This window comes from Capra hircus, chromosome 10 (genome assembly GCF_001704415.2).
Source record: "Capra hircus breed San Clemente chromosome 10, ASM170441v1, whole genome shotgun sequence".
Lineage (NCBI taxonomy): Eukaryota > Metazoa > Chordata > Mammalia > Artiodactyla > Bovidae > Capra > Capra hircus.
Window position 1 is genome coordinate 72,691,955 of NC_030817.1, and position 27,310 is coordinate 72,719,264.

The 27,310-nt window shown below is 39.5% G+C and overlaps 1 protein-coding gene across 2 annotated transcripts in view; it reads left to right on the plus strand.

Moving 5' to 3' along the window:
* The window catches only part of AQR (aquarius intron-binding spliceosomal factor), an 87,949-nt gene extending 73,256 nt beyond the window's left edge, over window positions 1-14,693 (plus strand). Inside the window, exons 33-36 of one of the 2 annotated variants that reach the window (XM_018054496.1) lie at window positions 1,721-1,895; window positions 2,577-2,690; window positions 5,935-6,292; window positions 6,907-14,693. In XM_018054496.1, the coding sequence (XP_017909985.1) occupies window positions 1,721-1,895; window positions 2,577-2,690; window positions 5,935-6,243 (598 nt within the window). In that variant the 3' untranslated portion in view covers window positions 6,244-6,292; window positions 6,907-14,693. Of the gene's footprint in view, window positions 1-1,720; window positions 1,896-2,576; window positions 2,691-5,934; window positions 6,623-6,906 lie in introns of those variants that run through there. The other variant, XM_005685465.3, reaches the window with a different exon arrangement.

The following is a 27,310-nucleotide window of genomic DNA, read 5'->3' on the forward strand; positions in this document are numbered from 1 at the left end:
TGGAACCACCCACCTATGGCATGACCCCTTGGGCTTCTAAGGAAGGTGTAGGAAGTGAAAAACAATTTGACTTGCAGTAACCTAAAGATAACATTTCCTTCAAGAATCCAGTGTGTCACAAATGTAGAAATTCATCAGAACTTCTGTAAAAGGGTATGCTTTCTCCTTCCACCTAAATGAACTTCTCTTAGTTTGGGTTGGTGGGGTATAAGGATTGTACACCCCCAATATAACTGCTATTATACACTGATGTTGTATAGTTCCTTCTGATAAGGGAAACTAGATCCTTATCAAGGCCATAAAACAATAGAAAATGAGACTGAATAGAGATATTCCCCAAATATCTCACATTATGCAGAGACAAAGAAAAGCCATATGATAAATATTTCAATTCCCAATTCTCTGTCTGGTTATTATATGATCTTTGTAACATTTGGTCCCTATAACACTCTTTAATACTATCTTTCAGGTATTAGGGATCCTTATACCAGATTTTATTATGATTCATAAACATCTTCTCTTTTGTAGAATACTCACAAATTTAAATAGCCATCTAACAGCATCTTAGGAAAACAAAGTATCCTCCATATTGAAAGCTAAAACCATAGTTTCTTACTAAAACACATTGTAACTAATGTGAAATAATGATGTGAAATCAGGCTTATATAGCTACTCTTTTATTGTTTTTTTCTTTTTATAGTAGATCCTTGTTGGTTATCTGTTTAAATATAGCACTCTATATTTGTCAATCCTAAACTCCCAGTCTGTCCCTCCCCACCACCCTTTTCCCCAGGTAACCATGAGTTCATAATCTGTTTCTATTTTGTAAATAAGTTTGTTTGATTCAGGTAAATTCAGTAAAGAACATATTCTTTCTAAAAGATAAAGGAAACTGCCATCATTTATCATTTGGCCAGCTACCTGTGTAGCCGAAGCATGCATTTTGGCATTTTTATAACACTGAGACCTTTTATAAGCCAGGGATTGGGCGTAGGTACTAGAGTAAATGCATGAATAAGACATGATATTATTATGTTATATCATATCATCATATTGTGTTTATGTTTGTATTGTAATTATTATTGTTATAAATAAGTTTAAAGCAGTGTGATTATGATCATAGGAAGTGATCATAAAAAGCAGGAAATAAAATTTGACCTATTAACCTTGACAGAGCATGGGAATTTGGTGGGTGAAGTAGAGGAAGGGCTGGTTTGGATTGACTTAATGGTGGTGACACAGTAAATTGGTAACTAACAACTGAGCTATTATTGCTACTTAAACCTTTTTTTAACTTCTTATTTTATATTGGAGTATAGTCAGTTAACAGTGTTATGATAGTTTCAGGTGGACAGCAAAGGACCTCAGCCATCCATATACATGTATCCATTCTTCCCCAAACTTCCCTGCCTTCCAGGCTGCCACATAACTTTGTATTTAAACCTTTTAAAGCAGTGCATTGGTTATTTTGTGATTTCCCCCTACTGTCTCCACTCAAAAACACTTAGAAGTTGGTAATAAAGCATTAACTTCTTACTTGGTTAACTAGTTACATAGCACTGATTAACTTAATGTTTATCCTGTTAAGTTTTTAAGAAACCTAACTCTTTATTGCCACAGCTTAACAGTAATATTTAGTAGAATGTTTAAAAAATAAAAGGCTGCATAAATATATTTTTAATCGTGATATATTTTAATTAATTTTGTTTGTTTCTCAAAGGGATGTCCGTCGCTTAGTAGTTGCCATGTCTAGAGCCAGACTTGGACTTTATATCTTCGCCAGAGTATCCCTCTTCCAAAATTGTTTTGAACTAACTCCAGCTTTCAGCCAGCTCACAGCCCGCCCACTTCATTTGCATATAATTCCAACAGAACCTTTCCCAACCAGTAGAAAGGTAAGACTTCTTTCTCCATTGTATGGGGCAGCGTTTCTTACAGGTGACTGCATTGTTTGAGAGCACCACATACGTCATCTGATCACTGGTTTAGAGTGTTCCTTACACTAAGGAACTGAATTAGATCTTCTATGTAAAAATAATACCAGCTATCATAGTAAGGAAATCCTTATTGGACTCTAACACTTACATCTTAATGTCCTCTTACTGTTCTTATGTCGTCCAAGCCCTAACAGTGTTCATACTTAAGTTGGAGACATGAACTTCTATTGAAGTGTTATCTTTCAGTGGTTTTCACTATATACTTAACTTTCTTTTTCTGTTTTTTAAAATTTATTTTACTGAAGTATAGTTGGTTTACAGTGTTGTGCTAGTTTCTGGTATACAGCAAAGTGATTGAGTTTACATATATATACATTCTTCTTCATACCTTTTTCCATTATGGTTTATCATGGGATATTAAATATAGTTCCCTGTGCTATACAGTATATTGCTTATCCATTCAATATATAATAGTTTGCATCTGCTAATCCCAAACTCCCAGTCCATACCTCCCTCACCCGTCCCCTTGACAACCACAAGTGTGTCTGTCTGTTTCTTCCGTAGATAAGTTAATATGTGTCATATTTTAGATTCCACATATAAGGGATGGTACTTAACTTTCTTTTTGCCTTCTTCTAGAATGGAGAGAGACCATCCCATGAAGTACAGATAATAAAGAATATGCCCCAGATGGCAAACTTTGTATACAATATGTATATGCATTTGATACAGACCACACATCATTATCATCAGGTAAGTTTTCTCAGAATTGACTCATTATTGTTCTTGCTGTAGCATTTTCTCTGTTGGCAAATAAATCTTTAAAGTACTTGATTATTCCTTGTGAGACACCAGCTAAACCAAAGTCGATTACTATTCATATACCATCCAGATTTTAAAAACATATTTTATAGCTATAATCCGGCATATAATAAATTCCACATATCTAAAGTATCCAATATGATATGTCCTGGTGTTTGTATGTACCCATGACTATATTCGAGATAATGAACATATGCATTATCCCCCCCAAAGTTTTCCATGTACACCTGAATAATCCCTCATCCCTCACCAGTTCCTGTTCCACCTTCTCCAGGAAACTGAGGATCTACTTTCTGTCACAATAATTAGTCACCATATGTTAGATGTTGATGGAAAGAGACTCAAACAACATGTACTCTTTTTCCCCTACCTGTCATTGTTCAGCATTATTTTAATATTCATTTGTACTTCACAATGTATCAGTAGTCCTTTTCCTTTTATTGTTGAATAAGTAATCCATTATACAGATGTGCTAAGTTTACCCATTCATCATTGATGGACATTTGGGTTTGCCTCCAGTATTGGCTCTTATAAATAAAACTACTATGAACATTCTCCTACAAGTCTTTGTACCTTCTCTTTGGTAAATTTCTAGGAGTGGAATGGTTGGGTAGTATGGGAAGTATGTATTCGACTTTTTTTAGGAAACTGCCCACCTGTCTTACAAAGTTGTTGTCGTTGGTCAGTTGCTAAGTCGTATCCATCTCTGCAGCACTGTGGACTGCAGCTCGCCAGGCTTCCCTGTCCTTCACTGTCCTCTGGAGTTTGCTCAAACTCATGTCCGTTGAGTCAGTGATGCCATGCAACCATCTCATCCTCTGTCACCCTATTCTCCTCATGCCCTCAGTCTTCCCCAGCATCAGGGTCTTTTCCAGTGAGTGGCTCTTCACATCAGGTGGCCAGAGTATTAGAACTTCAGCATCAGAGCTTCCAGTGAACATGCAGGGTTGATTTCCTTTAGGATTGACTGGTTTGATCTCCTTGCTATCCCAGGGACTCTCAAGAGTCTTCTGTAGTACCACAGTTCAATTCTTTGGCACTCAACCTTCTTTATGGTCCAACTCTCACATCCATACATGACTACTGGAAAAACCATAGCTTTGACTACAGTCTTACAGAATTGTACTATTTTATATTCCCACCAGCAATGTGTGAGTGCTCACACATACCTATGCTTGGTCTTCTTTATCTTAGCATTCCAGTAGGTATGTAGTGGTCTCATTGTGGTTTTGATTGGCGTTTCTCTAATAACTGTTGATGAACATCTTTTCACGTGGTTATTTGCCTTCTGTATATCTTCTGTGAGGATGTGTCTGTTTAGATCTCTCACTCTTTGGGGTTGTTTTATTATTAATGAGTTTTGAGAGTTTTAAATTTTAATCTGACTACAAGTTCCTCATCAGATGTTTGTTTTTACAAATGTTTCCTAGTCTGTGACTTTTTTTTTTTTTTTTCCATTTTTAGGTATCTTTCAAGTCCCAGTGTATCAAGTTGTTTCTTTGTGATTCATGCCTTTTATGTCCTAAAAGCATTTAGCATTACCCAAAGTTATGGTTTTATTCCAGTGTTTCATTCTAGAAGTTTTATAGTTTTTTTTTTAATATATTTATAAGTATGATACATTGTGAGTTAATTTACTTGGTGCAAGGGTTGGATTTTGCTCATTTGCATGTGAATATCCAGTTGTTTTCAACACTATTTCCTGAGGAGGCTGTTTTTTCCCTCTGTTGACCTGACTTTTTTTTTTTTTTTTTTTTTTGAGATTAAAAAAGCAATTTTTCAAATTGAGATCTAATTGACACTTAATTTTGTTTCAGGTGTATAAAATAATGATTTGATATTTCTATACATTGCAAAACAATCACCGCAATAAATCTAGTTAATATCCTTTGCCACACTAAGTTACATGTTTTTTTTTTTTTCTAATGTTGAGAACTTTTAAGATCTTACCTTGTGGTCTTAGTAGAAAAAAAAAATCCATTGACTATATATGTGAGAGTCTTATTTTTGGGTTTCTGCCTTGCTCTATTGATCTTTGTGTCTTTCCTTTTGCCATTACGCTATCTTTCTTAGAGTTTCTTTACAGTAAATATTGAAATTAGATAATATGAGTCCTGAAAATTCCCTTGGTGGTCCCGGTGGTTAGGAAGGACGCCACGCTTTCACTGCCAAGGGCACAGGTTCAATCACTGGTCAGGGAACCAAGATATTGCATGCCACACCTTACAGCCAAAATGATGATGATAATAATAATGTGACTCCTTCAGTTTTGTTCTTTTCCAAAATGTTTTTGCCTATTCTAGTTCCTTTGCTTTTCTCTTTACATTTTTGAATCAGCCTGTCTCTTTCAGTCCCTAGAAAAAAGCATGCTGAGGTTTTGATTAGGATTTTTGAGTGTTATTGCTTAGGATCAATTTGGGAGAAATTAACATAACAATAGTTAGTCTTCCTTTCCATGAGTATGATATCCCTCTCCACTATATTTAGGTCTTCTTTGAATTCTCTCATCAGTGTTTGGCAGCTTTCAGCCTGCAGCCTTCATACATATGTTGTTAGTTTTATCGCTAAGTATTTCACATTTTGTGCTCCCATTGTGAATATGCTTTTAAATTTTTTTCAGTTTCCAACAAGAGAAACAAAATTCCTAAAGAAAGAAGTCAAGCCTTAGCTCCAGAAAGGGAAGCTGGGTATATAGGGCTGCTCCAGTGTTCTGGTTAAGTGGGACAGAAGCCCTGTGCCTGCTGCTCTCTCCCTGCCTTGTCTCAAGGCTTGGTTCATCCTCACCCTCACAGCGCCCCTTGATTGAAGTGGGCCCTTTCTTGAGTTGGTGTGCCAGTCAGTCCTAATCAGCCACTCTTTTCCAGTGTTTATAGTAAGTTCCTTCATGAAAAAATTTAATTGCTTTTGATATTGGTTTTTCTCCCCAAAGATTTAATATATATTATCTTCTTATTATCTGATATCTGTGTCAGCATATTCCATGGAACCAGCAAAACCTAGGCCATTATCATCAGAGTTGTTACCTCTGCAATATAAAACAGCCCTCAGTGTTTTGGAGCTTTCTAGAGTGACAGTAGCTATTAGGAAGATAATGCGAGAGCCTAACTTTATAAGCCAGGTGGGGTTTTTTTTTTTATTATTTATTAATGTTTCCCTCTTTTTTTTCCTTCATCAGACTTTATTACAGCTACCACCTGCTATGGTAGAAGAAAGTGAGGAAGTTCAAAGTCAGGAAACAGAATTGGAAACAGAAGAAGAGGCCGTGCCTGCTCAAGCTGACGTTGTACCTGATAAAGCAACAGATGCCAGCTCCAGTCAGGAAACCTCAGCCTCTGAGACTGAAACCACCCCCAATCAGACAGCCAGCTCCAGTCCAGAGGCTATCCCTGCTGAGTCTGAGATCCCTGGGACAGGACGGGTAACTGTACCAGCGGAGAATAACACCCCTCACGATGTCACATCCACTCCTGGAGAAACCGAGTAGCCAAGCTGTAGCCCTTCTTAGAGATGACATTTCATTAACAAAGTCATAGGTAAAGTTACTTCTTGTATTTTATATATGCTTCTGCCATTATAATGGCACTGGTGAATAGTCAGTCCTTATTTTTGTTAGCTGATTGTCAATGTTTGTCTTCTTGGATATATTAAAAAAGAATGTATGTGTGTGAACAACTCCAATTTTATTTGTTCAATCAGAAGAGTGAATAACCACTCCTTTGCTATTTTGATCATTAACTATGTCTGTAATCATACCCACATTAGAAGAATTTTGTGTGGAATAATAGTTCACATTTTTAGTGAACTTCTCTAAAAAAAAAGGATAAAATGTACTGGAATTAACCATAAATGACCTTAAACAAGTATCCAAATTGGGGAGGAAATCATTTCTTCTATCCATAGTGTGAGATGATCAGATCATGTTTCTTTCTGTCCTTCATTTCTTTGCTGTCTTCCTTGATGGAAAGGGATTAACTCTATAGGATATAGGTTACTCCAGTCCATCAAAGAGGGCATGCGTTTCCTTCCCCCAGACCTCAGAATGTGTTAGAGTCACCTAGAATGTCTATTTATTCTTGAGGCTGCTCCAGAACTAATGAATCAGAGTCTGGAGGTTAGAGCCCAGGAGCCTGCATTTTTATGTTTACAGGTGCTACACCATTAACATTTGAATTGCTAACTGAATGGCATTGGATTAGTCTGGTGAAGACGGAGCCAAAATTCATCATTCAGCTAAGCAAGAAAAATCTCGCAAATCCATCTGGGCAGGAGCAAAGGTCCAGGGTCCAGGCAGTGAAAATCAGTGAACTTAATTAACTCCTGTATTCATGATGGATTTCTCCCAACACAGAAATTCTGAGTTTTCTGTCTTGTTTAGTTCTCCTGATAGATAGCCAGCTACAAGGAGACCTCAAGGTAAAACGTACTTCAGATTGGGAAAGCAGCTATACTAGGACCTTGCTACTCAAGTGTGCTTTGCAAATCAGCAGCATCAGTGTTGCGCTGAAATTTGTTAGAAATGCGAAAGTTTGGGCTGTAGCCCAGGTCTGCTGAATCTCAGTCCACATTACCACAGAGTCCCTTGGTGATTCATCTGCACTTGGTAGTTTGAGAAGCACTGTACTGAGATTACTGTGCTGTCCTCACATGAACCAGAGGTAGAATAGTGATTCTGTGGTGATAGAATTTACAGTGAGTGTGACTTATGTTTTCTGACAGTGAACCTGTACTTACAAGGTCCCTGGGTACGGTGACCAGAGAAGAGATGGATGTGTATGTGGGGAGGGTGAGATTGCCCACTGGTTCTCTTCCCCCTTTCCGCGTCTGCTGGGGTGGCTAAGGGACACATTTCCGCTGAGTTCTCCTCCAGTGTATCTACCTTGAGGCCTGACCGTGCCCAGCAAAGTTTTGAAGAATTAAGGAAGAATTGGCACAGTGCCAGTGAAATGCTTCTCTGGTCTTCACATTTCAAAGGAATGAATTCGTCAGGAAATTAAACCCAGAAAGTCAAGTCCCTGATATTTTTGAGTAACTAGTGTTAACTTTACCATCTATGGTGGGTATAATTTAGACTCTCATCTTGATGCTTCCCGCAGCATCAACAATTGTGTAAAGATTGGATGGGCCGGGGGAAAATGAAAGTGATAGGATAATGAGGAGAGTGAAATGCCAAGGAAACTAAACTCAGAAATCCACCTCTGTTTGTTAGCAGAGCCAGCATGGCACCAAATGGTCTGTTACATAATTTCTCTGGGTATAAGAATTTGAAAGCAGGTGTTGTGGGCCTCACCTAGCATGAGGACTACTCTCAGAATTATTTTCATTTGTGAATATATAGTATCAGGCTAAGCAAGAGGGAAAGCAGCTTTACCATATTACTGTCTTTCCTAGAAAAGATTGATTTTTCCCTCTAGCCTTTAGAGGATATGAATCATGGTACCTGAAACCAAAATAAGCGAACTGTTGTGCTGTCTTTCCTTAAATAAAGCATTTCCCTAAGACTGGATATTACTCCGTCTAACTCGGTGGCTGAACTTATTTATCTGCCACCTGATTTTTATCACTAAAAAGAAAATTTTAACTGGAAGGTAAATAATTTCTTTGCCTTCGTCAAATTAAGAAAGGGATGATGAAAGTGGGACTTGAATTATTTTAAATTGTTTGTTCACTTTCGGCCACTGAATTGCAGTTGACTATAAAATTGTGGAATTTTTAAAGGAACTTAAGAGAGCTTTTCTTATTTTAATTAATGAGGAAACTGAATCAAAGGTTCTTAACCAGGGTCACAACCATGGGAGACTGGGGTAGAATCCAATTTATAGACTAGGGCAGTTTTTTGCTTTTTTTTTTTTAAGTCAACCACACATGAGTACTTGCTTCATAAATGTAAGTTTTCTATTTAACTTGCAGTTACTACAGACACAGGTATTTTCGCCAGGTGACCATTTCAGGTTAATGTTCCCATTGCTCTGCATCCTGTTTTTCATATCTGAATATGTCATGATTTTGGAGTTTATTTTTAAAAGCAAACCAAAAAGACACATGCCAAGAGAAATAGCATGAAATGAAGCAATTCAAGTATTTAGACTTTTTCCCACAAAATGCTGAGTTAAGAAAGTTCATTACCAGCAGTTGAGAATAAATAGCTGTATTGATTTGGGCAAGTGAGTGGAAAGATCTAAATATTATCAGTTCCCTTGAAGTTAGTATGATGATAAAAGATATTTTGCTAGATACTGAGAGAAATAGTACAAATGGACCATTTGTGCACCTATAAAAAATGAAGTTTTTTATGATCAGGAGACAGCATGATATTGTAAAACAGACTTTGGATTCATCCAGTCCTGCCTGACTTAAATTTTACTTCATTTGCTCATCAGTATTTGGTCTGACCTTGACAAGTATTATAACCTCTCTAAGTCCCAGTTTTGTGATCTACAAAATGGGGGAAAGATCCGTTTGTTTGTTAATAGGGTAATTCTTGCGAAAATATCTGGCACCTGGCTGCTCAGTAAATACCGGTACCCACCCCACCCCACCTCCACCCTCCATTTTCCTCCAGATCTTTTATTACCAAATAATTCTCTGACTCGAGCACCTAGCTATGCCCCTATCCAGGGAGCGTGGAGGACGATGAAGAAGGCCAAACATGGTGGCAGTTGACATTTGAGATCAAGGGTCAAATTTACTGATTCAGAACCTTGAAATCAGCCCATAACAACATTGAGGAAGGTCTCTGCTGAAATTAAAATATCTGGCAGATGAAGAGGCGAGGTATCATCGTGCTTGGGTTGTACTGATAACATCAGTTCTGTATCCTGTATCCCCCACCCCAAGTTCATCTATATTATTGCACTTATCTAGCTTTAATATGCTTTTTCCTTTTCCTCTTGCAGTCACTCATATAGTGTTTTAGAGACGTTTCTTCAATTAAAATAAGATTAAACAGATTAAAAAAAAAAAAACGACCCTTTTGCACACGCCAGAAGAGCTGTTAAAAACAGGCAGTGCTTTGCTTCCTGTGAAAAATGCTTGGCAGTTAGCCTTTGTAATTATGAAGCAGTCATGTTAATAGATGTTTAAGAATGATAACAACTGGAGCTGTACTGAGCCAGTGATGGAAATGAGCATGTGAGACTGTTTTTTCTTTATCCATTGCTACTCTTGAGTGCCCAAGAAAAGTTTCTAATTCAGCAGTATCCAAAAGCTTTGGACATTTCTTCCTTCATAGAGACAAACCCCAGCTCAGCCCTCTGGAGCATGACTCAGAATGCAGCACAGTTGCTGCGCAGACTGACAGCTTTATTGCTGGCTCTGCCTTTTGGTTTCCATTTAGCTTCACTGCCTACTTAAACTTTTGCACTTACATATAAAGATGGCCGATCCCAGTATTTCTCAACATATGTTACAAAAACCACTCATCTGAAAGAATACTTGGGAAAAGACATGTTCCATGGTCAAATAAGTTTGAGGAACATAATTAATTCTTACTCCCCATTTGTAGACTAATAGTACATTTTTAGTTAATGAAAGGTGATTTCCTGCTGAAAAAAATCAAGTTAACTTTATTTAATCTAGCATTTCTCAAATGTATTTGACATTGGAAGTCTTTCTTTCTTTTTCTTCTTCAAAGTAAAACATTCTAGGGAACTGGTTCCGAGGTTTGATATTTTTACATTAGCAAATGAACTTTGATTCCCCCTTAGACAACTAGGAGGATAAGAATATATAAGCCCCAAATATGCTGCTTTGGCAAAAGGAATATTTTGAGCTGAAGGCAGTTGAGAAGATGGAGATACAGGAAGTTTTCTCAGTTCTTTTGCTTCTGCCTGAAAGCAGAGCATGAATTTCCCTTTGTAAAGATGTCCCCTCTCTCCTGAACTAGGAAGAAAACACCCCTTATTACTATACACAGAGATGATACTGAAATGAGTCTGCATAAACCTTACTAAAATAACTCACCCTTATCTTCCATTAATTTCCTCATATATTTACTTTCCCACAATTTACCACCCCTAAAAACCCGAACTCCTTTTTTTGCCTTATTTACTTTTCCATAATTTATTATCTTTTGTTAAAATAGTATATAAGCTTAGAAGCCTAATAGTCTGGGGGGAGTTTTTAACTTCTTTTCTGTGCAACTCCATGGAAGTAAAGTTAAAAATATCAATTAAATTTATATGCTGTCTTTTATCAACTTAATTCATAGCCCCCAGTTACAGACCTAAGAAGGCAGAGGAAAAGTTTTCTCTCCCCTACAAAAATAAGACTTTAATACATTGTTTTTCCACAAGTAACCAGAGGCTCAAGTAACAGCAGAAGAATCTAGGGGTGAAGTGATTGTACAAAATGTCATAGTGTAATTTGTTGAGTGTCATGTGGTATTAATAGCAACATCCTGAAAATGCAAATGAGTAAAAATTTGGTCAGTGTACCATGACATTTGTTCATGTGAGCCTTCGAAGAAAAGGTCACTGAGCATTTTCTGTTTACATTTTAATTTTAGGCTCCAGGGTTTCACACCAACTTTTTCTCATTTTTTTTACTCTGCAGTGAAAAACAGTCTATGTATTTCCACTGTGTATTGTTTCTCAGTTCTCTAAATGTTTGTTTTCTTTAGAAGTTTGTTTCAAAAAGGGAGAAGGTTTAACATGGGCAATGGGGGTGGACCAGAAATAATAGAAGAAAATTTAGACAAATATAAAACATGAAAAAAATTTCCTTTCAGAAAAATGTAAGAGAGAAGACCCCAGAACTTACCTTGCATCAGACGTGTTGAATTCTCTCTTAGTTGATCTCCTGAGATGACTGCCCACTTCTCTCTTTCTCTCCATCTTTTACATGGTACATTCACCTGAGACCTCTTCTTACAGTAAATCTAAGGGCAAGAGCTTCAGTGATAGCTGTTTCTCCTTGGGAGATCCCTGGTTTAATATGAATAGCTATTTTGAGAAACTGATATTTTCAACCTTTTTTTTTTTTAAAAAAAGTCAAGAGTTCTTGATAGAAGGTGGTCATATAAAATATTATCTTTTTCTTCTCCAGTCATTCATTCATTTTGAGGGGCGTTTTCTTCTGGTTTTGAGTTCAGTGTTTTCATCACCCCTCTGCTTCCAATAGCACTTGACAGTGCTGGTTTCTTCTAATCCCAGACTTCCCCAAGAATAGTAGTGGAACAAGAATAGACAAAGTTAATTTACATTTTATTTTGCTGGTTGACTACTTTTCACAGAAATGAATTAAGTTACACATAATAAACTGTTGGAAGATAGCTTTGAAACTGTCTAATTGTTGAGTATTCCTAGACTGGATCTCTGCTGTGGGACAGGCAACAGTGCCCGTAGTTCACAGAGGAGAAACACCGGGGCATTGGCCGGTTTGCCTCAGACACGATGGTTAGTTTAACTGGGACAAGAACCACCATCTGATATGCAGGCAGATCCCTTACCTCACAGATGAGTAAGGCAAACCTACCAAAGAGTTCCTCTCAGGGGAATTCCCTGGTGGTACAGGAGCTAAGACTCCACATTTTCACTACCAAGGACCCAGAGTTCAGTGCCGGATCAGGGAGCTGAGATCCCACAAGCTGTGCAGTGTGGCCAAAAAAAAAAAGAATTCCTCCCAGGCTTAGAATACCAAAGAGAAGACTAGGTTGCCAGAATCAGGATAGAAAATAAGAGGTCTATAAAAAAAGATAATGCTTTGATGTTTACAGTGTTTATACTTAAGGGTGAAACCCAAATTAATATTTGTTTTGGATTGAAAAAAATATGAGAAACATATAATGTGAAGGGACTATAGTAAGTCATGTTTAATTGTCAAAATGCTAGTTAATTATCCTAAAGCTATTTTTTATTTTAAGCAAAGCCAAGAGAGGTTAAATAGCAATTTTGAAAGACTGTAACAAATGATAAGGGAAAAGTTAGAATGTACCAAGACCTGCTCTTTGAATTACTATTACAGGCACACCTCAGAGATACTCTGTGTGTGTTCCAGACCACTACAATAAATTGAATATTACGATAAAATGAGTCATACTTAATATTTCAGTTCCCTAGTACATATAAATGTTGTTTACACTAAAATGTAGTCTGTTAAGTATGCTAAATAGCATTATGTCTAAAAAGATGTACACACCTTCATTTAATATTACCAAAAGAATCTCTAACCATCATCTTCACATTTAGCGAGTCATAATCTTTTTGCAGTAATAACATGCAGGATCACAGATCACCATAATAAACAGAACAGTAATGAAAACAGTATGAAATATTATAACAGTTACTAAAGTGTAGCACAGAGATAAAGTGAGCAAATGCTGTTGGAAAAGTGACACTAATGGACGCTAGGTTGCCACAAACCTTCAGTTTGTTAAAAAGTAGGAACCATAAAGATGCAGTATCCTTGGTGCACTGTTCCATAGCCTTTGTCACAAATCAAATAATTGTTTATGTGTGGGTCTGTTTCTGAAATAGTTTCATTGGTCTATTTTTCTTTTCTTGTGCCAGCATTTCACTGCTTTAATTACTGCACTATGTTAAATCTTGACGTCTGGTTGTGTATTCTCCCTTAGCTCTATTCTTCAAGATATTGGCCACTCTTTAGTTATCTGTTTTATAGATAATATATATATTTATGTCGATTCCAATCTCGCAATTGAAAATCCATAAAAGAGGGGATATGTATATATATGGCTGATTCATTTAGCTGTACAGCAGAAAGTAACACAGCATTGTAAAGCAATAATACACCAATAAAAAAATTTTTTTAGGCTATTGACCACTCTTAATCTCTGTATACACTTTAAAATCATCTTGTCAATTCTAAAAAAGAAAAAAAAAACTTGCTTGAGTTTTTATTGAGATTACATTGATTCTATAGACCAATTGGGAGGAAAGCTGACATCTTTATCATCTAGGAATGAGTCATCTCTTTCCGTTTACTTAAGCCTTCTTTAATGTCAGTAATGTTTTGTAAGTTTTCTAGATTAAGGTTCTGGCCATCTTTTGTTAAATTTATTTATATTTGATTTTTTATACTGTAAATGGTACTTTAAAACCTACGTTTTATCATTGTTACTGGTATATAGAAATACAGTTTATTTCTTGTATGATATGTAACAATCTTGCTGAATTCACTTATGTCTTATAGTTTGACTGTAGATTATTTTGAATTATCTACATATATAATCATGTCGCCTATATAAATAATGGTAGTTTTATTTCTTCTCCAATCATTGTACTTCTTATTTCCCTTTCAATCTCTGTGCCTTATTGACCTCTTGGAGACTTCGAGTATAGTGTTGAATGGAGGCAATCAAAGTGAGTATCTGTGTCTCCTCCCAGTCTTAGAAACAAAGCTTTCAGTGTTTAACCATTAAGTATAGTGTTTGCCATAGGTCTTTGTAACACTCAGATTTTAAGAGTTTCCTTCTATCCCTAGTTTGCCAAGTGTGTTTCTTTTTAACATGAATAGATGTTGAAATCTCACAAATACTTTTTCTGTATCCATCAACATGATTATGTGCTTTTTCTCCTTTATTGGATTAATGTGGTGAATTGCACTGGTTTATTTTTCTATTGATTTTTTTTTTTTCTTCAGGTCATGGGCCAAAATTATTATTCTTCAGGTGCCTAATAACTTTAGTTAAATACTAGAAATTACAAATGCTATGTTTTTCAATGTTTAGATTTTGTTGTCTTCCTATAAAGACTGTTGAAGTCTGTTTTAGCAGGCAGTTAATTGTGGGTATTAGCTTGATTTTTGTGTTTTTTGTTTTGTTTTGGTTTTGGGAGATGGGGCACAATACACGTCCTACAGGATTTTAGTTACCTGACTGAGGATCGAACCCTCACCCCCAGCAGTGGAAGTGTGGAGTCTAAACCACTGGTCCGTCAGGGAGGTCCCTAGGTTGATTTTTTTTTGTTTTTGGTTTTAAACTTTGTTACGCAAGTATAGTAGGGCTTCCCTGATGGCTCAGATGGTAAAGAATCTGCCTGCAATGCAGAAGAGTTGTGTATGACCCCTGGGTTGGGACGATTCCTTGGAGGAGGGCATGGCAACCCACTCCAGTGTTCTTTCCTGGAGAATTCCAAGGACAGAGGAGCCTGGCGGGTACAGTCCATTGGGTCACAAAGAGTCGGACACGGCAGAGCAACACAGCAGAACACACAGGTATAGAGTACTTTACTTTTAGCTGTCACTAAATTGTGACCTTCCTGTGGTCACTGCCCCAGATGTTCAGCTGAGGTGTCTGTTCTCGAGCTGGTAGAAATTTAAACCTTGATTTTCGTGTGAGCTCTGGGAGATACTTAGCTTATAGTGCCCAGATTCTTTGATTGACTTCGTGGAGTTTCACCCTGTATATGTACAGATGAGTATTCAGCCAAAGACTCGAGGGAACCCGTGTTCAAACTTCTGGACTTGTTTCTATGCATAATTCTCTCCTTTCGTAGACTCTGCCTCCAAAGTCCGCCCAGCTCAGCCTCCTCAGGTTTTGGTTCCTAAAGTTTGTGAGACTGCTGGGCTTCTGCTAGAGTTCTCCTTCCATGTGCTGCTGTTTGGGCTGTCCCTTTTTGGCAAAAAGCCAAGGCAATCTCAGAGCTCACTTCATTTCCTTCAGAGATCACAGATCTTCGCTGCCTGTTGTTCAATGTCTGAAAATAGTTGCTTTGTATATTTTGTCCAGTTTCCTAGTTGATTATAGTGAGATGGTGCGTTACTATGAGCAAAAGCAGAGGTTCTTACATTGATTGGTTTTTCAAATATTAAAGCAACCTCATATTCCTATACTTTGGCCTCCTAATGGGAAGAACTGACTCAATGGAAAAGACCCTGATGCTGGGAAGTATTGAAGGCAAGAGGAGAACGGGACAACAGGAACAGAGGATGAGATGGTTGGATGGCATCACTGACTCGATGGACATGAGTTTGAGCAAGCTCCGGGAGACAGTGAAGGACAGGGAAGCCCAGCATGCTACAGTCCATGGGGTTGCAAAGAGTCGGACATGACTGAGCGACTGAACTGAACATATTCCTAATATTTAAAAATAATTGCTATATCAAGTGTACTAATGCTTTTATTAGGATTCTTGCATCTGTGTTTATGTGAGGTGGTTCATAATTATGATGATGATATTAGTTTATCAGATTGCACATCAAGATTATTTTGACCTCATAAATTCCGTTGAATTTTCTGTTTCTTTCACTGGAAGTGATTTTGTAAACGTGGTATCATTTTTTTTTTTTTTTCCACATTTGGAACATTTTACCAGTGATGTCATCTAAGCCTGGAGATTTCTTTGTGAGAAGGTTTTAAATTTCAGATTAATTTATTTAATGGTATAGGACTATTCTGCTTCTTGTTGTGTGTTGGTTTTGGTTAGTTGTTTTTCTGTAGGTATTTGTCCATTTAAGTTGAATTTTCAAATTTATGTGGGCAAAAGTAATGTATACTGTCAATTTTTTAGCACAGCTCTAGCTGTATTGCACACATCCCATATGTTTCTGTTAACATCCATTTCAAGATGTTTTCTAATTTCCATTGGGACTTTTTTAAACACATTTTTTCATATTCTTTGAAATGTTTTGGAACTTAATAGATATGGTAGTTACACAACATTGTGAATGCACTAAATACTACTTAATTGTTCCCCTTAAGATGGTTAACTTTATGTTACATGAATTTCACCTCAATTAAAAAAAAAAACACACACACACCTTTTAAGAAGTGAGTCTCTTAATTTCTAAGCATGTGGGCATCCTTCTTCTCTTTCTGTTATTTCTAGCTCTGTTCCACCACGGTCAGAGAACACACGTGGTATGATAACAGTCCCTTGAATTGTCAGGACTTTTATGGTGCATGTTTCATGTGTCCTTGAAAAGATTGTGTATTTTGTAGCAGTTAGGTACCGTTAGGTCAAGTTTGTTAATTATTTTGTTCACATCCTTTAATTCTCACTTTTGTTTTTGTCTGCTTGTTTTATCAGTTACTGAGAGGTGTGTTTAAAAAAAAAATCTGAGTGTGTTACAGACTTGTTTATTTCTTGAGTTCTCAAGTTTTGCTTTGTGTATTTTAAGACCCTGTTATTAAAAGCATACAAACAGAATTATTATACCTTCTTGATGGATGGATTTTTAATTATTTAGAAATGTCTCTCTTTAAATATACTTCTTGCCTTAAAGACTACCTTGTCTAACATTTATTATAGCTATCCCAGCTTTCATTTGTTTGCTTTTTATGTGGCATTTTTTTCCATTCTCTTACTCAAACTTTCTGGGTCCTTTATATTTAGGGTTTCCTGTTGTAAGCAATATATTGCTGGGTTTAAGATTTGATTGTACCTATTTATAAATAATAAGTTGAAGACACAAAAGTTCTGGGTGAGAAGCAGAAGACTACATCATGCACAGAATAGCAAGCAACATGGGAATGTTTGCATCAGATCCTCTCGCTCTCCAAGTCCCACAGTGGTGACCTGCAGGCTCCGAAGGGTACCTGCTTAGTCACGGGTTGTGTTATAGGAGAGGAACAGTGGGGAGCCCCCTACTTTTACAGTAAGCAGCAAGCAAACCTGTTTGTAGTCCCAGAGGGAGACATGTCCTCATCCCTCAAAGTATTTTTGCTGCACACTCAACCCTCCTGGGAAATGGCCTGAGTGAAATGCGGCCTGGCATTCTTGACACACCCCCTGAGAGCGGGCTGGGATACTCTGTGAGCTTATTTATTTCTCCTTGTATTCTATCATCTGTTCCTTGATGTCCCCTTCATGGATCACAGCCTTGTCGTGGCAGAGGGGCTTGCGTAACTCAAATGAAGCTTTGCCGTTCAGGGCCGCCCAAGATGGATGGGTCACAGTGAAGAGTTCTGACAAAATGTGGTCCCCTTGAAGAGGAAGTGACAACCCACTCCAGTATTATAGCCGTAAGAACCCAGTGAACAGTTTGAAAAAGCAAAAAGATATGCTTGCCCCTTGGAAGGAAAGCTGTGGAGGAAAAAGGAACCTGGTGTGCTGCAGACTGTACGGTCAGAGTCAGACGCGACTTAATGACTGAACAGCAGGCAAAACTCTCATACCTTCTTGATCAGCCTGTTTTATCATGAGAAAATGCCCCTCTCTAACTCTAATAATGCTTCTTGCCCTAACGTCTACCTCCTCATAATACTTTAATGACACCAGTTTACCTCAGGTTAGATTTTCCACTCCATATCTTTTTAAAAAGCATCCTCCTTCTCAATCTTTCTGTGTCTTTAATTCTTTCTTTTCTAAGCAACTATGTAATTATTTAATTTTACATAATTGATGGTATATTGGAGTTTATTTTAACCATTTTACTCTCTTGTGTTTCTAGTTCACTTTTCATCTTTCTTGCCTTCCTTTGGGTATATAAAGTATTTTTTATTATTAAATTTTTCCCATGCTATTAATTTGTTAAGAATACATTCTCTTATGGTCTGACACTGTGTGAAACATCCCACAGGCCTTGGATGATGCTTTCTTCCTGTGGAGAGGGCACCCCCTCTCCTCTCACAGGCAGCCGAGAGGCAGATCGCCTCCATCCAGAAGGGCCACACCTCTCCCAGACTGGTGTGCTGTCTTGGGGAAGGTCAGCTCTGGCTCACTCTCATTCCTAGGATGTAGCCATGTAGAGGTTCCAGCTGAGAGTCTGAGATTTTCTGGGGGACCAGTACTTTTGGATAGGTTCTGAATTCAGTATTGGTCTCCATAGCATTATGAAATGGTCAAAAATTTCCGCTTTGCGTTTCCACTCACTTTCTGTTTGGCTCTAAGCCTCTTGCCTACACACCTTAATCAGTAAATAACTTGAAGAAAACTCATGCTGATGTTGGGGTCACACTTTTGCACCCCACTTCTCTGGGATCTTGATTCTGCATGTCCATTACCTGGGCAGCTTCAAACTTCAATTTTTATCTTCCCACCCCCATCACATTACTGCCAACTTCTCGGCCATTTGCCCTGCACTGAGAATTGCCAAATGTCGTATCTTTTTCCATTTGGGTTGCTTTAACAAAAACACCATAAACTGGGTGGCATAAACAACAAACATTTCTCAGTTCTTGAGTCTGAGTAGTCTAAGATGAAGCTGGCAGATTCAGGTTGGTGAGAGCCTACTTCCTGGTTGTAAAGGACTGTCTTTTCTCTGACCTCACATGTTGGAAAGAGGGTAAGAATATTCTCTGGGGTCCCCTTTAAAAAGGCAGTAATCCCATCCATGGGTTTCCCAGGTAGCTCAGTGGTCAAGAATCTGTCTACCAATGCAGGAAACGCAGGTTCAATCCCTGTGTGGGGAAGATACCCTAGAAAAGGAAATGGCAACCCACTCCAGTCTTCTTGCCTGGAAAATCCCATGGACAGAGGAGCCTGGCAGGCTACAATCCATGGGGCCACAAGAGTCAGACATGACTGAGCGACTAAAACACAACAACAAAAATCCCATCAATAAAGAGTCCACCCTCATAAGTTAATTATTTCCCAAATGCCACACATCCAAATAACCATCACAGTGCAAGTTAGAATTTCAACCTAAGATTTGAAGAAAATACCCATTCACTGCATACCCCTAGGCACAGAGCAATGTGCAGAAACTTGGAAATCACTTCAGTAAGTACCTTTCCCTCAAGTCCTGGCTATGTCAGCAGATTTCTAGTACCTCAAACATTTTTTTCCCTCTATTTTTTTCTAGCTTTTTCAATTGTTCTTGATGAGTGTTGGTCAGCCCATCTCATCAGAGCTGGACTGGACCGCCTTTGAACAACACTGATTAAATGCCTTAGTGTACCTATTTCATAACGTCTCATTTCCCTTACTGAACTCTTAAGTCTCTGCAGAATTACCATTAATTCTCAGCTTGATCAGAATAGGCCTCTTTCCTGAAACAACTGGTTGGCTCTTCTTTTCATTAAGGAACGTCTCAACCCCACCTGCAGGTGTAGCATTAACCCTGTTGTTCAGTCGCTCAGTTGTGTCCAGCTCTTTGCAACCCAATGGACTGTAGCATGCCAAGCTTCCCTGTCCATCACCGTCTTCTGGAGCTTGCTCAAACTCATGTCCATCGAGTCAGTGATGCCATCCAACCATTTCATCCTCTGTCACCCCTTTCTCCTCCTGCTTCAATCTTCCCCAGGATCAGGGTCTTTTCTAATGAATTAGCTCTTCACATCAGCGTGCCAAACTATTGGAGCTTCAACATCATCCTTCCAATGAATATTCAGGGCTGATTTCCTTAAAGATTGACTGGTTTGATCTTCTTGTAGTCCAAGGCACTCTCAAAAGTCTTCTCCAACACCACAGTTCAAAAGCCTCAATTCTTCAGTGCTCAGCCTTCTTTATGGTCCAACTCTCACATCCATACATGACTACTGACAAAACCATAGCTTTGACTATACTGACCTTTGTCGGCAAAGATAGTATCTGCTTTTTAATAGGCTGTCTAGGTATGTCATAGCTTTTCTTCCAAGGAGCAAGCCTTGACCCTGACCTCTAACCAATCCTGGGACTCACTGGGAAAAGATGAAAGAAAGGCATGCATCACAGACTAGCCCTGTGATCCGCAGCTTCAGGTCACCCCCGCTATCAGATGCGCTCAGAGCATATCCGTTAGACACAAGCAGTTCCAGGTTTCAGTGGGCCCAAATTGTATGCAAATTAAGAGCCATGCTTAAGAAAAAGAATTCAAAATTATGATCACAAAATAAATAATAAGGTTTTAAAAGAGGTCATACACAAGAGGAGTCTTGAAATTTAACTTTCATTAGCTTCGTACTAACTCTGTGTCTGGTATGGGTTTAAATTTTTGGTCCTAACTTTCTTTCCCCACCTTTTTTAAACCCCTATTTTAAGGAGCAGCTCCTCTAGAAGTTTTTCCTTCACACAATGTTTGGATTCTAATGCTGTACCTGGCCTAACTGTATCCCTAAAAAGGGCTGGCAGGAGAGAATGTCCTAAGGTCCTCCAGAAAGAAGGACTATGGAGTCAGGAGAAGGAAGCTCAGAATCGACGAGAGACAAAAGATATTTACTGACTACACTATTTGTCAAATACTGTGCTTTTACATGCCTTCTCTCATTTAATCGTCTCAGTGACCATGAGACTTAGGTATTACTTTAAAACCCCTACTGTACAGATGAGAAAATTCTAAGCCTTATTTGTCCAAAGTAATCAAATGTATAAGTGAGAGAACTAGGATTTGAACTTTGACTCCAAAGTCTATCTTTCTCTAAACTGCTTCAAAATATAACCATTTCATTATATTTCCCTATAGAAGCCTGACCCATAGGTGGGTTCTAGTGTCTGGGATGACATTGGAAATGTTGCTTTATGATGTTGCGATCATGATGCGTCACAAGTCTACTTTTCTTATTAACTGGAGATGATAATGTTTTGCATATAACAGCCACAGAATTTGCTTCAGGCAAGTCCTCTTTGGTTCAGTCACCATGGCTGTGAATTTATGTACATCACTTTTATTTAAGCATTTTTTTAGCTTCTTATGAATCAAGTGTCAGAGAACTCTCCATTGCAATTTATTCCTAGTTTGTACCGTAGAGCATTTCAAGCATCATAGGGAGGGGCTTCCCTGGTAGTTCAGTGGCAAAGAATCCACCTGCCAGTGCAGGGAACATGGGTCTAATCCCTAGTCCAGGAAGATCCCACATGCCGCAAAGCAGCTGAGCCTGGGCCTCAGCTCCTGAGCCTGTGCTCCAGAGCCTGCAAGCTACAGCTAGAGCCTGCACCCTGCAACAAGAGAAGCCACTACAAGAAGAAGCCCACACAGCAAGGAAGACCCAGCACAGCCAAAAAGAAACATGAATAAATAAAAATTTTAAAAATTATCATAGGGATACAAACTCTTGATCATGTCATTATTTATTGCAAGAAGAGTCTGTATTCCTCTAGGACCAGAAGAGAAACCAAACAGACACTGTTTGATCTTCGCAGGATCTGTAGTTGTACTGTTGCCTTTTGTCAGCTCTGCTTATGTAACTCCGAAGAAGAGCACTTAGCACTGTTTAACAGACTTTTTCTCAGAGAGGGCCTGGGTGTGCAGCACCCTGCCAAGTTTCCCATTAGATATAGAGAAAAGCCATTTGTATTCTGAAATTGCAAATCAGCCAGGCAATCACCACACAGAAATAGCCCCCATGAAAATAAAGCAGGGCTATATTTGAAGCCTTAATCATGTATATTTATAGATCTGAGTTTAGTTCTATTTGGAAATTTTCACATTATACAGTAACGTCGTGATTACCAACATGCTCAGAGGGTGAGGGGGATGGGACGTTTGATCCACTTATATTTTCTGAGTAATAGGGACTTAGTCACAAAGAATTTTTCTGTCCATCCTTTGCCGAGTGCCTTTCAAACATTGCTTTGGTCACCTCATAAGGAGATCAGAAAGCCGCCTGTGAAGTATTGGGGGTGGGAGGAGTAAGGAAATATGTCACTCACCAGATTTGTCATTTGACACATTAAAAATCCACCATTAGAGATTCAGTTTTAGGGCTTACAACCTTGTTCCCATATTAAGACAAAAAGTACTTGGGTTGGCTAATGCATTGCACTTATAGTAGTGTTTCAGGACTCCATGCGTTTATTAGGAGATTTCCTGAGAGAAGATTCAAAAATATGTAGGGCACCTGAGGCTGGAGGAGGGCATGGCAGCCCACTCCAGTATGCTTGCCTGGAGAATCCCCATGGACTGAGGAGCCTGGCAGGCTGCGGTCCATGGGGTCGCAAAGAGTCCTACATGACGGAGTTACTAACCACAGGCCAGGGCACCTGAGGACCTTTGGTACCTGGAGCTAGAGAGCAGTTCACCTGTTTCCAAATGCTGCCCAGGGCCAGGCCTCTTGGCAACAGTCTGCCCCACTTCAGGGCTATTCATCACCTATCTATGTGGTTCACGTTTCGTTGGCTCCTCAGACTCACATGCAAATGACTCATGAGCTTCCACACTCTCCCCACTGCTTTGTGACATCCACTCTCTCCCTGTCTCCTAGTCATTCATGATGGTGAGGGAAAGCCCCACTGAGCAAACACTGGAAGGAGGTGAGGCAGAGAGACATTTTCTATCTGGAGGAAGAATATTACAGACAGAACGGTAGCAGAAGGTCCTGACCCGGGACGTGGCCGAAGCGTTTAAGACAGGTGAGGTGGTGCATTTTGGAGCCAAGTGGACCTAAATTAGAGCCCATAGATATATCCTCAAGAGTTTTCTTTTGATGAATATTTTTAGTATTATGCTGTCATATCATTCTAAACAGTACGCGTTAGTCTCTGCCGCGTCTGACTCTGCGACCCCACGGACTGTAGCCCGCCAGGCTCCTCTGTCTATGGGGATTCTCCAGGCAAAAATGCTGGAGAGGGAGTCATTCTTTTCTCCAGGGGGGTCTTCCCAACCCAGGGATCGAATCCAGGTCTCCCACATTGCAGATTCTTTACCATCTGAGCCACCAGGGAAGCCCAAGAATACTGGAGTGGGTAGTGTATCCCTTCTCCAGGGGATCATCCCGACCCAGAAATCAAACAGGGGTCTCCTATATTTCAGGCAGATTCTTAGCCAGCTGAGCTACCAGGGAAGGCGAGCAGACTCACGCTGGCCTCTCAAATGAGTGTAAGTGCTACTTGGCTTTCTGGAGTGAATTTCTGGTGGTGGTCATCCACGGCAGAGCCTCACGGGTTGCTGCTGGTCACACACTACCTTTCCCTTGGCACCATGGGCGGCAGCATCACTGATGGGCAGAATGTGTTCAAGCAGCATTCATTCCCCAACATCACACTGCTCTGAAGATGGGACTGCTTTTATTAGTAAAACACATAATGGGTTCGCTCACATCCGTTCTGAAGGGAAAAAATCAGCTCCTCCTCAATCATTTTTCTTTTTTCAGAAATGACTAGGGACTTGGCTTCAAAAAAGGATGAATGACTGCCGGGTGCTGACTCACCATTCAGCTGCGACTGCCCAGCCAAGGGCAGAGGCGGGGTGGCGCCCTGGGGCATCAGTGCAGAAGCCATGTCCTGCCCAGGTGGCGCGTGGTGGGGGACGGCAGCTCAAAGCCTTCTCTTCTGTTCTGGCTCACAGCCCAGACTCTTCCCTGGGTCCCTTTCTGCTCCTCCTCATCAACATGTGCCGTGACCTCCCAGTGTCCGAGATCTTGAACACCTCGCTGCGCTCCCCAGACCCATTCCAGTGGCTGTCCTCACTGGCTCGTTTTCACCTCCACTGGAGCGTCGTCCCCTGCATTCCCGCTCGGGGCACAGAGCATCGCTCACCTCCTTTACCTCCACTCCCACCTTGGCCTTTCAAAATGTTTTCTTCCTCCTTCCTTTGCTGCGATAGATGAGCTGTGCAACAGCATTTAATGCAAGCGACACAAAGTGCACACCTAACCCCAGCAGCCGCGCTCTGAGAAGACCTCAGGGCTGCTCTGGCTAAACCCTGCCTAGAGCTTTGAACAAAGAAGACCTTTGCCATCACAAACTAAGTCATCGAACATTTGACCACTGGGGGGAAAGTGGTCCACATGCTGACAGAGATGTCCTCATGGGGAGAGGAGCTGGGAGAAAGCGCATCAGCTAAGGTCACCTGTTTAGCATGTGGCCAGAACTTTGCTAGAATGTTGTCGCCTGAATTTTTTTTTCAAGCCTGAGAGGGTAGCACAGCCCCATTTAACAACTCAACAGGAACAGTTTTCTGCTCATGTGCCCGTGTGTTTAGAGCTTCTGAAGGATGCTGGCCATGCTGCAGCTTTATAGTTGCTCAGGGTCAGCATCAACTGTTACCTGCGGTGAGTGCTGTGCTCACTCGCTTCAGTTGTGTCCGAATCTTTGCACCCTACGGACTGTAGCCTAACAGGCTCCTCTGTCCATGGGATTCTCCAGGCAAGAATACTGGAGTGGGTTGCCATGCCTTCCTCCAGGGGATTTTCCCAACCCAGGGATCCAACCTGAGTCTCAGCATCTCTTGCATTGGCGGGTGGGTCCTTTACCAGTAGCACCACCTGGGAAACCCCTAAATCATTACCTACAAAGCTCTAAATGCTCACTCAGTGGCATGTAGTGATGCACTTACAAAATCTTGAAGTGGTGGAATTTACATCTGGGTGTCTTAGATTCTCCCCAGGTATTAAAAAAAAAAAAAATCACTCATTCCCATACCTGGAGAGCCAAAGAAATGCCATATTTCTCAACCACTATCATCACTACCACCTTACAAAGAGTGAAAGGAAACCAGTCAATGGTCCTTTTCACAGCCCCTCACTACCCCAGGCTGCTTGCAGTTTATGTAATCCATTCAATTTTAGAGGTAAATTAAGTAGAAGTTCTGAGATATCGATTATTGACTAGAGGAAGCATCAAGGTGTTTCTTCAAACAGAAAGAGACTTTTATGAGGAAACTAGATATGAAGGCTTTCCCATATTTTTGTCCCAGGAAAACAGGTGAAACCTGCCTTGTCCCCAGTTCCAGAGAAATTGAAGGCCCATCATGCCTATGTCGTGGGCTTTCCAGGTAGCTCAGTGGTAAAGAATCTGCCAGCCAATGCAGGAAATGCAGGTTCGATCCCTAGGTCAGGAAGATGCCCTGGAGAAGGAAATGGCAACCCACTCCAGTATTCTTGCCTGGAGAATCCCGTGAACAGAGGAGTCTGGTGGGCCACAGTCCATGGGGTCGCAGAGTCAAACACGACTGAGCACGCACATATGCACACAAACCCATGTTAGAAACGTGAAGCTGTAGAACTACTCAGCTTAAGAAAATAATAATGACTCAGTGCTGGAAGGCAGTCTATAAATAAGTGCATCCTGCGAGGACCAAATTTGGAAACTTGAAGAAAAACAGACTCCACACACAGATCCATACCTGTGTGACAGAAATAATTTGCACCATAAAGATGGGACCAAACAGATGACATTCCCCATCCACGCTGGTTAAGGGTTACCAGCAGCTTCTTAATGATGCTGATACCAGAATCCTCTGAATTATCTTTACAATACACCAGAGTGTGGGTTGAAATTCTCAAAAAATCCCCCTTGTCATCATCATTATTTTTTTTGTCAGAGATAAATGACCTTTTGGGGCACAGTTATTTGTAGATAGCTAGATCTTCCTATCCCATTGTTGAAAGAAGCCTTACATAAAAGAATACATAAATTATTCAATTTATATAAATTCAAAAACATGGTCACAGGAATCTATGGTGAGAGGAATCAGAACAGTAATTGCTTGTGAGTACAGAGATCGACTGGAAGGGGCCCAAGATAACTTTCTGGGGTGATGAGGGTGTTCCACATCTTGGCTAGGGGTGTTGGTCACATGGGTGTATACATGTTTTAAATTCATCAAGCTGCATACTTCAGTGTGTGCACATCAGGTTTGCAATTTTAAGGCAAAATTTATAGAATTTTAAAGTCAACCTAAAAGAAAAAAAATTATCTAAGCCATTAGGTTATTATAGTGGATAGCACTTTCTGCAATAGCCCTTTCGTCAGAACATATTCCTACCTCACAGGGTCTCAAATCCCTCTTCCTTTCTAGTATCTGGAGAGTTTCTTTTTATAGAGACTTCTACACACTTATAAAAATATATTTTTATTCAGCATTTCTAGTTGTTTGTCCCAGGCTAAAGATTATCCTGGTCCACTATCTGCTGAAACCAGAAGCCTTTACATTCTGTAATAACTTTGCAGTACATTTTGCCTTGCCTTTGAAATGTATAAATATATACACATTTCTCTCTGTGTGTGTATATATACACATGTACTCATACACATATGTAGAGAAGTCTATCTTCTCTTTAACAGCTTTGAGATTCTTATCTTGGATTAAAACGTATGCTTTAAAGCCATTGTTCAAAATCTGCTAGTGGACAAGCCAGGTTATATGTCAGGAATTCCTAAAGGCAGTTACCTTTTATCAGTAGCATCTCTCTCAGTCCTGTACCTGAATGTTGCTCACCAAGCAGCATGCTACTGGGTAAAGCATTGAAAAAGGAAACAGAAACACCATCATGAAAGCCAAGAGGTCCTTTGGGAGCTGACAGATGGCTATGTCATCTTCTATTCTTGTTTGTCTTTTCTCATTTACCTTATATTTTTCTCCTATGGTTAGGAGCCATGTTTAACCTCCCCCACAAATGTCACATCTAACCTCTTTATTGAGTTTTAGAAAGTGATTGGTCCTAAATAATTAGAATTATAAAAATCAACATAAAAAATAATCTATTTCCCTTTGTGATATGATTTAAATGCCTCTGAACACAATAAAAATCAATGTTGGGATCACCACTGCTATTTATACTGAGCCGTGTTCACATGTGATGTTTAGAAGTTATTCATCTAATTTGGGAATTTCCTGACTGCAGTAAATTTAAACTAAGCATGATATCATCACACTGAAATTCTCATTTTCACTGTAATACCTAAAGAAGGGAGAATGGCACCCGACCTGTGAAAACTGCCTCACTTATGTGAGAAGTGTGCTTCTCCTGATAGCATGTGTTAATCAGGACATGAGGTTGAAATAGATTTACTGTG